The sequence below is a fragment of the Carica papaya genome, chromosome 2 (assembly GCF_054855325.1).
Source record: "Carica papaya isolate Zhongbai chromosome 2, ASM5485532v1, whole genome shotgun sequence".
Taxonomy (NCBI): Eukaryota; Viridiplantae; Streptophyta; class Magnoliopsida; order Brassicales; family Caricaceae; genus Carica; species Carica papaya.
Window position 1 is genome coordinate 9,933,102 of NC_142310.1, and position 13,274 is coordinate 9,946,375.

Genomic DNA, 13,274 nt, shown 5'->3' on the forward strand with positions numbered 1-13,274 from the left:
TAAAATTATTATTATATTTTATTACACCAATATTTTTGGATGCAAAATTTTTGTCTGAAAAAAAAAAAAAAAAAAAAAAAAGATTATCCCCGTCTCTCTCAGCTCGTCTTCAACATCAACTTTCTGCCCATCCCGTCTCCCCTTTTTTCTCTCTCCATTTTTGGCAGCAACAATCCATCTCTCTATATTATATCATCTTCAACATCAACAATCTCGTCTTTAACAACAACAACATTCTCTCTCTCTCTCTCTCTTACACTTCAACAAAACAATTCAAAAGCAACTGATGTTGGGGGTACTGGTTAAGCGATTAAGATTGGAAGAAAGTGACAGGAGAAATAGAATTTGGAATAAATTTTTTGTCCCAAGCAACTGTGGACAAAATTTAATTTTCTGTCCAAAATCTGACGGCATCATCGTATTGAAACACGATCAAAAGTTGATATTGAAATTTGAGAGTAAATAAAACATTTACGGGGGTGTAGGAAGTTAATTTAGTATGAGATAAAAAAAAAAAAAAAAAAAGGAATTAGTTGAAGGTGAATGAAAGAGGAAGGGAAACAGGAGGAGGGTCTACGCACGTGGAGAGGTACATTCAGTGGTTCAGAAAGGATAAGAAGGTAAATGACAAATAATATATTAGTAAATAGAGACAATTCAATTCCCTCTTATGTAACAAAATCAATACCCGCCTGTCGCTCTGCTCTGTCTCCTCTCTTCTTACACTTTTTAAAGAGTTTTTCAGTTGGTCAGCTCTCCATTATAATTTATATTTACCATGACTGGTAATTTCCAAGTCTCTGGCTTTCAACTTCCCTCTCCTCTTCTTTCCCTTTTGAGGGACGCCTTTCAATACAACAATCCCTATCATAATTATTATGTATTTTACTTGATTTAATCCAAATCTTTCACCGTGCTGACAAATAAGATCACGCATTTAATAACGCTTTTCCCTCATCATCTCATCGTCACCTGTTAATTTGGGTCTTTTTATAATCTTTCACCATGACTCATGCTTACACTACAATCTAAATGCAATCTACGATCCTTTGCTCGTCGTACCATCATCAGATGGTGATTAATCAAGTGGGTTATTTGTTTGTGTCAGCCTAAGGTAATTAATATTTGCATTTTTATCACTATGTATTATCATGCACCTCTTGTAATTGTTGTACTAGGTAATTATTTTTTAATGCATTGTTCGTAGTGTCAAAAAGATCTCGATGCAAAACGGCAGACCAAAAATAAAATATTCTTAGTGATATGTGTAGTATATTTTTAGTCATGAAAATTTTAAAAATTAAAGTAAATTGTTAAAAGGTCTGTGGTTAATTTAATGGTCGAAATTAATGCAGGCATTTAGGAGACATTACAGTATTACCCATATATATTATATACATGTAAGTAGATCTGACACGAAATCAGCATTTAATTTTGTTTTTTTTTTTTTTTTTTTTTTTTTTTTATATGCCACCTTTTACTGATTATGACGTGTTAGAGTTGGAACGCTCAATAATAATCTAATCTGGTTTTTACGAGGCGTAGAAGCATCTAGTTGGCAGGCTATATGTACCCTTCAAATTTTAGAAAATGAAGTGGCTTAAAGATATTTGTCTTACCCTATTTAATGTTAAGAATTATGTTATTTTATGTATAAAATAATCTATTCACTATTTATAAATCAATTTTCTGATATTATTCAATTTAGATTTAGAGATATATGTTATTTATTTAATAAATATTATCGACTTTGGCATATTTTTTTTTTAAATTAAAAAAATTCTTTTATTAATACCAGAGCTCATATCATTTTTTTTTATTTTTTGTATTACTATCACTAACTATTACTATCATCACTATTATAGTAACAATCATATTTACTATCGTATACATTATCATAGTTACCGTCGTAATCAATACCTTAACTATAATTACATTTAAACTATTATTCTTACTACTACTGTCATTGATAATATAATTGCTATTATTTTTTTATATCTATCGTTATATGCTAGTTGCTACTCTTATTGTTGCATACAATGTTATTATTATTGAAATTTTTTTTTTTATTTTTTGATGTTGTTTCTAACCATTAAACAAGTTTTTGATGGTCATTTATATTATTATTAATTTATAATTAATATTACTTTATTAAATATTTATTTTTATGAAAAGTTTGAAAAAGTAAATAATTTATATCCTTTCAAGAATTTATAGGTAATAAGCAAAACCAAATTAAAAAAAAAAATAATACAAGTAATCAATTTAACCTATCAATTATAGATTACATTGCAATTGAGTATTAAATTTTTCTTTTCATATTTTGGTATTTAAATTTATAAAATTATTTTAGAATATGATTTCTGTACAAAAGTTAGTCAAATTTTGTTCTATCTTGCTTGATTAAGACAAAAATGACTTTAAAAAAAAATAAAATATTTATAGTTAATGCGAATTAAAAGTAGAATTCAAAAAAATTAGTTATTGAAGCCTTTCTTCCTTGATGTTTATTACAAGTATCATGCAGATGAGTTAAATGAAAATCAGATTACTCTTTGTCTATTAAAGTTAATTTCTTGTTATTATAATTCTTAAGTTGTGTGGAAAATAGAAATGTTGTGAAAATTCGTGGGTGACGTAATGAGAAAGCTTGATGACATAAAAAATAACTAAAAGCATATAATTAATAAAAATTGTTAAAAAAATAAAATAAAAATAAATAAATAAGAAGATTCACAGGGCGTAAAAACAGTGAAGGAAAAGGAAAGCGATAGAATGAAAAAGAATAGGCAATAGACATGGGCCTCCTCCTAACTTAAGGTGTCGAATCAAAATATGACAACATTAAAAACAGACTTTGTTCACTTCCCAACATATACATACACCCTTAATGTCTGTCTCATCACAATGTTCACATGCATATGATATAACCATGCTATAAATGGTAGGTAGGTATAGACTCCACTTGTATTTGTTCTCCTCTCCTTATGTGTATATATATATACACATGCATTTTACATATATATTTTTTTTGTTAATTCAAGTAATAGATGTTGTAAATTGTATTAAGATAACAAATAAAATTGAATTTACATAAAATTGTGTAGAATTTCATTAGAAATTTAATAACTTTTGAGACGTATTGTGATTGCATTGTTATTCGTATTATATAAAATTTCTTGATACATTTAATGCATGAGTTTTAATCTCGTGATCTCATAATTAAAAATTAAGACTTTCGATTTATTATAAACAAAGTGCAAGGGAGGTGTAAATTATGGAATTCCTTGTGAAAACAAAACTAACGATTTTTATTTATGTCTTTCCAGGTTCAAATATTTTAAAAACATAAATATTTATTTTTGTTGGTGGTAAGTTTGGAATTTATTGTAGTATGCCAAAATTTTATAGTTACAAAACTCAATAAGATAATTACATTTTTTTTTCAAATGTTTTAGTTTCTTTTCATTTCATTAGTTTAAAATATGTAAACATAATTTTATTATTTTAAAATTTTTACTGTTAGGAAATATAAGGAAATAAAAAAAATATATGGGTAACTAAATTAAAAAGGAAAAACATTATTATAGTTACTTTAATAATTCATCAATTTGCTTATTTAATATTTACCCCATTAAAAAAAAAATTACAAAAAAGAGCCCAAAATATGAGTAGTACAATGTCAATGGGCTTGAGCTAAGTGGGCCTGTAAGTATTTTTTTTTTGCAGACATGTAAACACAAAGCTTATCTTTCCTTAATTAATGCATTATTTATTAGTGAAACAAATAAGATAATTAAATCGTTAAATAGATACACACACAAAAGTAAATGGTAGAACTGTTTTCTAGAGAGATGGGTAATTTATTCTTAGATGTTTGTTTCTTGGAGATGTGGGAGTATTTGAATATTAGGCACTAATTTGATTTTAATATTAAATTACATCCGATAATCACTCAAATTATGAACAAAAATCTGTTTGTTTCTTTTTTTCTTTTGTAATTATTTGTTGTTTACTTTTTTATGACCAATAATTTTAACTTTAACCTGTTGTCAAAATTTTTATAATTTGGAATAGTAAAACAAAAAAAAAAAAAAAAAAGAAAAAAATTTACTATAAATTTTTATGGCATATCAGTTTGAGCAGCATAGTGGTGGACCAAATTAGCTGGGAAGCTAATGGGCATCTAAAATAGGCAGAGGTGTTACGAACAAGTGTTAGATATGTGAAGTCATGTTTTGAAAGTATTTGACCAAAGACACTGTGCTCTTCCCTTTTCACCTTCCACCATTAATTTATTTTACTTGTGTCAATGGGTTTCCCCCCATTTCTTTATTCTTTTTGTGAATTCAGATCACATAACTGGTTTTCCAGTTGCTCAACTGTACTACTGTTGAAATATATATATTATTTATATGAATACATAAAAGAGACATTCCAATTTCCTGCCATAATTTTCTTGGGCAAGGTTTTTAGGCACTTGTTAAAAAACATTCTTCTCTTCTTGAAAATTATATACAACATTTTTATGTGTGTATGTAACTTTTAATGAAATAGGGATCTGAAAATAATTTTTCCATACAGAGGAATAAATAATACATAGGGTCTACTGCTACCGTCTATGCACATGAAAACAATACTCAATCAATCTCAGTTCTCAACTTTGGACCTTTTTATCTTTAAAGTATTCAAATTTGTCGGTCAAAGACACATGACATTATAATATGTGTATATATACATACATATATGTATCAATCTCAGCATGTAGTTTTGACCCATTTATCTATTAATTGAATCAAATCAGAAATGCATTTTACTCCATATGGGTAACTTTTTAACTGCTTTTTCTCCTATTTTCTTACACAAATAGGAAAAGAGAATCTTGGTTTATGGCAGAATTAATTAATTACAGATTATAATTAACAGATCAGAAAGAATCCAAGTAAAGCAATGATGTTTTAGGACTGTTAAAATTGGTTGTCAAGGAAGAGACATAAATCAAGCAATTTTTGGAATGAAGTATGAAAAAACTAGCCTGATAATTTGAACTCTCTTCTGAATTTAATATTAATTAACCATCAAAATAAAATAAAATAAAATAAACTTCTTGATGGGGGGCTATGTTATTTACTAGTTAGTGACAGGAGGTGGTGTGTTGTGCTCTCAATTTCTGGCTTGAAAAGATAGGTGTCTAGACCTGTACAAGCTGAAGCTAGCACACATCAAATTAGACTCTTTCTTGTCAATATACAGACAGACAGTCTAAGAACCTTTAAGCCCACGAGACTCCCCCACACGTGCGAGTGATGTCTGATTTCCTTTTTTTTTTTTTAAAAAAAAAAATTAATATTATAAGAGTGAACTAGTTAGATTTAAAAAGGGTTGGTTGTTAACTACTTTTAAGCATTTGTTTTTACACTCTTTCATCAGGAATCGGCCATGAGATATCACAAGGGAACTCGTGTGTGTTTGTAGGTTTATGTTTTTTTCTAAAAAATTAAAGAAAAGAACCCTTTTGCTGTTTTTGCTCTTCTCTTCTCCAATTCTCCTTGTTGAACTTCTTTTCTTCTCTTTAAATTTTCAAGGAGGAGGATGATGACTTTTTAACAGCATTTGTCAGAGAGGAACCAAGACATGGATAACAAGTGTGTTTTATATGCGACAGATAGCACAAATGGTCTTACTTGCTACTCTTCCACTACTTCATCCTCTTCTTCTTCCTCTCCACTGGCTTTGGTTTATGCAGACATGGGTTCCCTCTCCCTAAGTCCCAAATATGGGGTAGTCCCAACCCTTTCCTCTTCTCACCAAAACTACGGCAGCCTTGATATTGAAAATGGGAATAGTTCTTGGGTTTTTCCTTTCAATGCTAGCTGCTCAACAAGGAACTTTGAGGAGCACCACAACAGTAATGTTGTTGATTTCAGTGATGGGTATGGGGAAAACAATGAGAGAATTAATCTTAACGAAGACCATCCTAATGATCAGAACATGGAAAATGGCAAGGAAACAGATAGTGGGCAGTCAAAACTTTGCGCCAGAGGACATTGGCGGCCTACTGAAGATGCTAAACTTAAGGAACTTGTTGCTCTTTATGGTCCCCAGAACTGGAACCTCATAGCTGAGAAGTTGGAAGGAAGGTCAGGTAATATAGTGGGGGCTCCTCTGTGTTCTTGTTTCTTCACTCATTTCATTAAAGCTTTGTTTGTTTTCTTTTTGAAAGATATGTATTTATATATATATATATATATATATATATATATCTTGTTGTGTCTTATTTGTAAAGTGATGATTAGTGTTGCCTTATTATTTTGACTTTTTGTTATTTGGAATTTGAAGGTAAGAGCTGTAGACTAAGATGGTTTAACCAGTTGGACCCAAGAATCAATAGAAGAGCTTTTACAGAAGAAGAAGAAGAAAGGTTGATGCAAGCTCATAGACTTTATGGAAACAAATGGGCAATGATAGCAAGGCTGTTCCCTGGAAGGACTGATAATGCAGTGAAGAATCACTGGCATGTAATAATGGCCAGGAAATATAGAGAACAATCTAGTGCTTATAGGAGGAGGAAGATGAACCAATCTGTGTACAGAGGAATGGATGAAATTCCAAGCACAATAACAGATCAACCACAAGATTGTTCTCTCAGTATCCCAAGAAGACGATTCAGCAATATCTCTCCTTTCCCATTTGGAAGCTTCAATGGTGGGGGAGGCGAAGCATTACCAGGCTCTGGCTTTCCTCCACAACAAACACCTTTTCACTTCTTCTCCGGTTAGTATCCTCTCCGATCTTTTCTATCTTCTCATTTCGTTTATGCATAACGTTTCCTCTTGGGTTTCCTTTATGAAAACCCAACCTCCTTTTTTCTTTAGATCAAGGGAGGAGGGGGTTCTCTAGTCTTAATTTTTTTGTTTTGTTTTGCAGTTAAAACCAACCCGGTGTTCATTTATTTGTTCACTTTTATAGACATTGACTGACGCTACTCCCCTTTTCACTTTACCTCTCCTTTATTGCAGCTTTAAAGTCTTAAATCCTCTCTGCAGTTATGTTCGTTTGATTTTTAGCTCACTGGTTCTTCCCATCTTGGTTATTGGCTGTGATTTTCAGGTTGTAATAGTGATGAAGTTATGGGGATTTTTAGGCAGAGCAGAGTTTGGGATAGGCCAGTTGATGAACCCCACAATATATATACCCAACACAATCCGCCATACATGATGGCAATACAACAGTCAGATTTACAAGTGCTTCACAGCTTCTCAGACTGCCCAGCACATCAAATTTCAGCAAGTGAAGCTTCAACATCAGTTGCCCCAGCAAGTGGCCACAATCATGACACGGTCTCACCACCATTCATCGACTTTCTTGGTGTAGGAGCCACATGAAGAAGAAGAAGAAGAAGAAGAAGGTGAAAGGGTTGTCAATTTATTATTGTTATTATGATTATTTTTTACAGAAAGATGAGTTAATGGGGATGTTTTCCAAGATAAAGTGAGAAGGGGATTAGAGGTAAAAAAGGATGTGGTTGTTCCAGTAGGATGACAGCAGAAAATCTCTGCAACAAAGTGTGTTTGAAGTCACATCCACACCATCTTTCTGTTTTATGTTATGAGACCCTTTCTAAAAAAGATAGAAGGATTGTGTTATTATTGTCACGAATAATATTCATTTTCCCTTTTTGTTGTTTTCTTTTCTAGTTGATTTTCCAGAGAAGCAAGAAAGAAAAAGAAAAAGAAAAGAAAAATTAGTAGTAATAAGTTGTTTGGGAAATGGGGAGATGATGATGAAGCCAAAGAAAACAAAACAAGAAAGTGAGGAGTTCTAGCAAAACATCATTTTCCCATGGACCTGCAAAATTCAGGCACAAATTCTGCAAACACACAATGCATTCATGATAGAAACTGTTCAACATCCTTCCTTCATCAGCAGAATCTTTCATGCCACCCACATGGGGATGGGGGTCGTGGGTCGTCTCAACTCCTTTTTACCTTCTCATTCACTAATTTTTCAACTCGTCTTAAATGCTTACTCCTTCCTCTTTCCCCACCCAACTCTTTTTAATACCCTAATTAATCTACTTTTTAATTTTAATCTCTTTTTATTTTTTTCCAAAGTGGACTTGAGAGATACTGAAGTTAAAATTTATAAATTAATATATATATATATATATATATATATATATAGATAGAGAGAGAGGGAATTGAACCGTTGGATTTATTGGGCTGACGACCCAATAACTTTGAAGCCCAGTTCGATTGTCTTTTTCATTTTTTTTCCCCTCAAATTAATAGCAACGTGATGATTTGGAGGAAGTCAAATCCATAATTTTTGGGGAAGAAATATTGGACTGTAACAGATGAATTTCATTATATTTGGGCTCACAGATTAATTTTTGTGACAATAAAAACGGTAATAATAACAACAAAAATAATGGAACAATGATAACCAAAACTAACGATAATAATAATAGAAATTACGATAACAATAATTTAGAGTAATGGTAATAATAATAATAATAATAATAATAATAATAATATCAATGGTGCTGATAGAGTAGTGGAGATAAGATTATAATAATAATAATAGTGGTTGTAGTGTCAACAATAATTTTACATGTGTTAATAACGATATCAATTAAAATAACATTGATGGTGAGAATTACAAAGAAAGTAGTGACAATAACATATATAACAGTAATAAAAGTGGTAATATTAGGAGTGATAGTAGTGATAACAAAAGTAGTAATAATGTTTGTGACGATAAAAGTGACAAGTGTAGTGGTCATGTAACATTGTGATGCCGATGGTGGTGATGGTTAGTAATAAATCATCATTAAAGTGACAATGATTATGATTGTAATAATAATGACAATGATAATGAGATGATAGTTATAACAATATTGAGAATGTCATTAGGATTGCAATTAGTCAATTTAAACATTTTTCATAAGTTAATAATGAAATCAAGTATCTTAGCATTTACATATTTATATATATGTATGCATATTGAAATCTTGTAACCATTTACATGATCATGTATACTATTTTTTTTCTCAATTCCTAATTTACAGTATATATTACTTAATATCTTTATCACATAGTATATACTATTTAAAATGTACTGCTTCTCCCAGTGGATTGTTATAAATATTTAAGATATTTTTTATTGATTTTAAAAACATATAGGTTGCATGCGATACATATTGTAAACTCTTTTGTTGTGGCAAATTTAATTCGGAATACGAAATCAAATGCATCTAAAGAAAAAAGAAAAAAATTAAGGTTAAACCTCAATTTTTTTGGTGAACTTTATGGGCTATAATCTCAATTTTCTATAGTCTTATTTCATCATGCACCTGGTTAAAGAATTATATTTTAGAGTCGTATAATATAATATATGTCATCTTTCAAATATTGTTATCAGCATTAAGAAAAAAAAAGTATCGAACGAAAATAATAATAATAAAAAAGATTATATTATGCAATGCACGCTAACTCAACAAGATACAATATGACCAAGAAGCTTTCTAAGCCAAAATGAAGAGAGCATATAAGATACAAACTAAAGACAAAATTTATAATGTTTATTTCATTAGAACAAATTACTTAATTTACTAATATATTATTATAACTGCGGTGATTAAATTGAATTAAGATTATTACATTTCTTGGGGCGAAAAGAAAATAAAAACAGCGGCAAAAGAAAGCAAAGAACATGCAAAAGCAAAAACAGACCCAAAAGTTCATGGAATGGCTAACCCCCACCCTCCCCTCTTCTTTTTTGGGTCATTTTGTCAAGCAGTTGGTGTACACTCCCACAAGCTGATTCCATCGATTTAACCGGACTCTCTTTCCCAAATTAATTTTCAGGTAAACCACGAGGCAAAAAGAAAAAAACAAAATGATAAATGTAGACGGAAACACATTCAATCGGTAAGTAAACACATGCAAAAAGAACCAAGTAAAACAATGAAAAGGGTGTCTATCAATTTTCATATAAGATAAGAGGATGGAAAATATTAAGCTCTCTACAATTTAATTAATCCAAACATCTCCACAACAAAAGGAAGTACAAAGAAGGAATCGTACCGAAAATTCACGGCTTGTCTTCTGAATAAAACGGTTGAAGAGGATTTGAAAATTTGTCGGATAAGGCGGGCAGTTTTTTATTTTAATGGGCTTAAAATTGGTCGATTTGGGCTTTGTGATCAACTCTGAGGCTTCCAATAAAGTGGGCCTTTGAAAATAGACTTTCTCCTTTTTTTTTTTTTTTATAAAGGAAAACGTATTTTCTGGGCTTTTAAAATTAATTTTAATGTTGTTTCAACAAAAAATAAAAGTAGCTAAATATTGAAAAATTGAAGAAAAATTACTAAAAATTTTAGCCTAAACTCAAATCCATGAAATTACTGAAAAGATCAATAGAATCAATATATATATGTGTGTGTGTGTGTATATATATATATATAGAATACCGAAAAATATCACATAGTATTTTCTTAAATTTTTTTAAAAATAAAAAATAAAAAAATAAATTAATATTGATTATAATATATATATATACACACACTATATAAAGATAATATTATCCACTTAAATTCTAAAATATAAAAATAAAATTAATGTGATAAATATAATTAATCATTTTTTACAAAGATAAAATTTTAAATATTGTATACTCAAACTTTAAAATACAGCAATAAAATTAACATGACAAATTGCAATTATGACTCGTATACAATATAAAATGTAGATATAGTTTTAATAATAAAGTATCAGTAGTTTACTTGAGATAAAATAAAGTCCACAAAGTCATCCTTTAATAATAATAATAATAATATTGTAAGGAGTCTAAGATGCCAAAATTTTTCCGCAAGGAATTTTGATTTCATCGCTTCATACTTACTGAAAAATAAGACCTATTAGATTCAACCAAAGTATTGGTAAAGAAAATTTTGAATTACTTTTTTAACTCTTAAACTGAAAATAGATTAAAGTAAAATAGTATTCGGAGGTATTGTATTGAGAACTGGAAACAACTCAAAAAAAAAAGGAAAAGTAAAACATGACACAAAAGAATATATTAACTACATGAGGCGTTGCATGAGGAGCAGCTGTCGCCAACACCGAAGCGACGTGGAATCAGCTCACTGCCACCCTCCGCCAAATGTAAAGCCCACGTCCATCAATATTTACGTATCGCCATCGTGCATTATCATACTAAATATATGTATAACCATGTTAAATGTTTCCAATATCAGTATATATACACCAACTAACCCCTCACCCAACATCATATACGTACATATATTCGATCAGAAATGGAAATTGGAAATAAAAGACTAATAAATTGTAAAGTTTACTTTACTTCAAGAGGGTAATATTGGATCAGGCGAAAGTTAAAACCACCCTCATAAAAGCCGCCAAAATTGCTTATACTCCGGAGTACACCCGTAAGTCGCTAATTGAGCACTTGTTGGCCTCTCCAGGAGGCACTAGCTGAGGAACCGGACCAAGAGAGAGCTCTAGCCCCACCTCCCCGTCTTCATTTACCACTGGCTGGGTCTTCGTCCCATTGACCGGTTCGCCAACCTTGTCTGGATCCACTGACGTGGGGCGGTTGAACCGGGTCCGTGTGGGCACCCTGTTCAGATTCTTTGGCAAGTGGCGCATGTCGTAGGAGTTAAGAGGAGGAGTAATCATGTGCGGCGCTGAGGAAGAATGTTGAGTGATAGGTATGCCATTGAGAACCGAATCAACGGCTGCCTGGCACTGCTTCCAGTTCCCGGACCACATCAAACCCAACGAACCATATACGGGATTCACAACTCGACCACAAGCCTCGAATAAGAGTGACCTGAATATAGCTGCGGAAATTGCACACGAATTAACTATATATATATATATATATGTAGGGAGAAAGAGGAGGAGAGATGGTTATATATGGTACGCATACCAGGACGGAGGTGATGAGGACCGGCTTGAAGGAGATTAAGGAGACCAGCACGGCCATAGAACTTGGCGAGGAAGAGGGTGGCGTTGGCTTGGGAGTCAGGAGATTTGATCCAGTGAAGGCAAGGCCTAATGATGCAGTTATGAGTGCAGCCTTTGCGGAGGACCCTGCAGCCATTGCAGCTCAGTCTCATGGTGGGCGGAGAGAAATTGGAGGGGAGAGAGATTGGATTGAAAAAGAGATAGGGGGAGTGGGTTTATAAGGAATAGAAGAGAAGGTGAAGGAAAGTGAAAACCAGGGGTGCAAAAAGTGGGGGTTTCTTTTTCTTCTTTCAGTAAACTTGGGGGAATGGAATGCCCTGTTTGGAAAAAGCAAAAAGGCCAACCCTCTTTGAATTTTAAGCTTTTACTTGCTACGAAAACTGCCCTACATGCAAAACTTTATTTACAAATAAACCACTCTATAAATAATAATGCCTTTGTTAATGGGCCTGGAGGGGTTGGTTATAATGTATTGTAATTTAAGAGTAAAAAGAAGAGTCAATAATTGTGGGAGAAATGGAGGAAAAGAGAACGCATGTTTTATTTTTCATTAAAACAGAAAATGTAAAGTGATGCAGGTGCCCGGCACGAGTTGAGGCTGTGTCTCGCCATAACCTCTCTGTTTTACTAATTCCAGGTTTTGGGGAATCCGTACATTCCATTTCTTTTATATATATATATATATATTTGCTTTCTTAATTTGATGGATTTAATTTTCTTTCAAATCTCCCTAATTTAAGTAAATCATCTTTAATTACATGCCTCACCCAACATTTATTAACAAATTTTTTTGTTAAATAATTTTTGAGTAACTAGTTAATTAAATTAATAAATTGATAATAATAACAATAACAGACTTGATATTATAACTTAATTAATTAGTTAAATTTATATTTTGAGTTAGTTTTTTTTTTTAAAAAAAGCATTCGAATATAAAAACAAAGTTTAATTTTGATTGGTTAAGAATTGTATCATCTATAATTTTGATAATATATAATATAAATTATTAATTTGGAAAATTTAAATATAAAAATAAATTTTAATTTTTAAATAATTGTAATTTATGTATTATATAAGTAATTTTTACGATTATAATCTGTATTATAAATGTAAAATAGAAATTTAGTATATAATAAATAAATTATTGATCAAGTAAAAAAGAGGAAGTCTGAAGAGATTCGACTTTATACTCGCCGCACAAGAAAATAAATCACATTTTCGTGCAATTCAAAACATAAACCCCTCTCAGATTCCTTGTTTGTTTGTTTGTTTGTTTTTTTC

At 31.1% G+C, this 13,274-nt stretch overlaps 2 protein-coding genes across 2 annotated transcripts; one reads left to right on the forward strand and one right to left on the reverse strand.

Annotated features, from left to right (window-relative positions):
- Positions 1-5,391: 5,391 nt before the first annotated feature.
- LOC110824138 (transcription factor MYB3R-4) lies at positions 5,392-7,643 on the forward strand. The gene is made up of 3 exons (XM_022054693.2): positions 5,392-6,145; positions 6,340-6,774; positions 7,111-7,643. The coding sequence occupies exons 1-3, from the start codon at positions 5,635-5,637 to the stop codon at positions 7,383-7,385; spliced, it is 1,221 nt and encodes a 406-aa protein (XP_021910385.1). The 5' UTR covers positions 5,392-5,634; the 3' UTR covers positions 7,386-7,643.
- A 3,347-nt stretch (positions 7,644-10,990) lies between these two features.
- On the reverse strand, positions 10,991-12,536 carry LOC110824139 (LOB domain-containing protein 42-like). The gene is made up of 2 exons (XM_022054694.2): positions 11,956-12,536; positions 10,991-11,866 (listed from the first exon to the last, which is right to left on the reverse strand). Exons 1-2 carry the CDS (start codon positions 12,143-12,145, stop codon positions 11,433-11,435), a joined length of 624 nt encoding a protein of 207 aa, XP_021910386.1. The 5' UTR covers positions 12,146-12,536; the 3' UTR covers positions 10,991-11,432.
- Between the last annotated feature and the right edge of the window lie 738 nt (positions 12,537-13,274).

What these genes read in the sequence shown, in the direction of transcription:
- LOC110824138 (XM_022054693.2), top strand. Translation starts at nt 5,635, where the DNA reads ATGGATAACAAGTGTGTTTTATATGCGACAGATAGCACAAATGGTCTT. An exon ending in GAAGTTGGAAGGAAGGTCAG is followed by an intron (nt 6,146 to 6,339) that starts GTAATATAGTGG and finishes TGGAATTTGAAG; the next exon opens with GTAAGAGCTGTAGACTAAGA. An exon ending in ACCTTTTCACTTCTTCTCCG is followed by an intron (nt 6,775 to 7,110) that starts GTTAGTATCCTC and finishes TGTGATTTTCAG; the next exon opens with GTTGTAATAGTGATGAAGTT.
- LOC110824139 (XM_022054694.2), bottom strand. Translation starts at nt 12,145, where the DNA reads ATGAGACTGAGCTGCAATGGCTGCAGGGTCCTCCGCAAAGGCTGCACT. An exon ending in TCCTCATCACCTCCGTCCTG is followed by an intron (nt 11,867 to 11,955) that starts GTATGCGTACCA and finishes CAATTTCCGCAG; the next exon opens with CTATATTCAGGTCACTCTTA.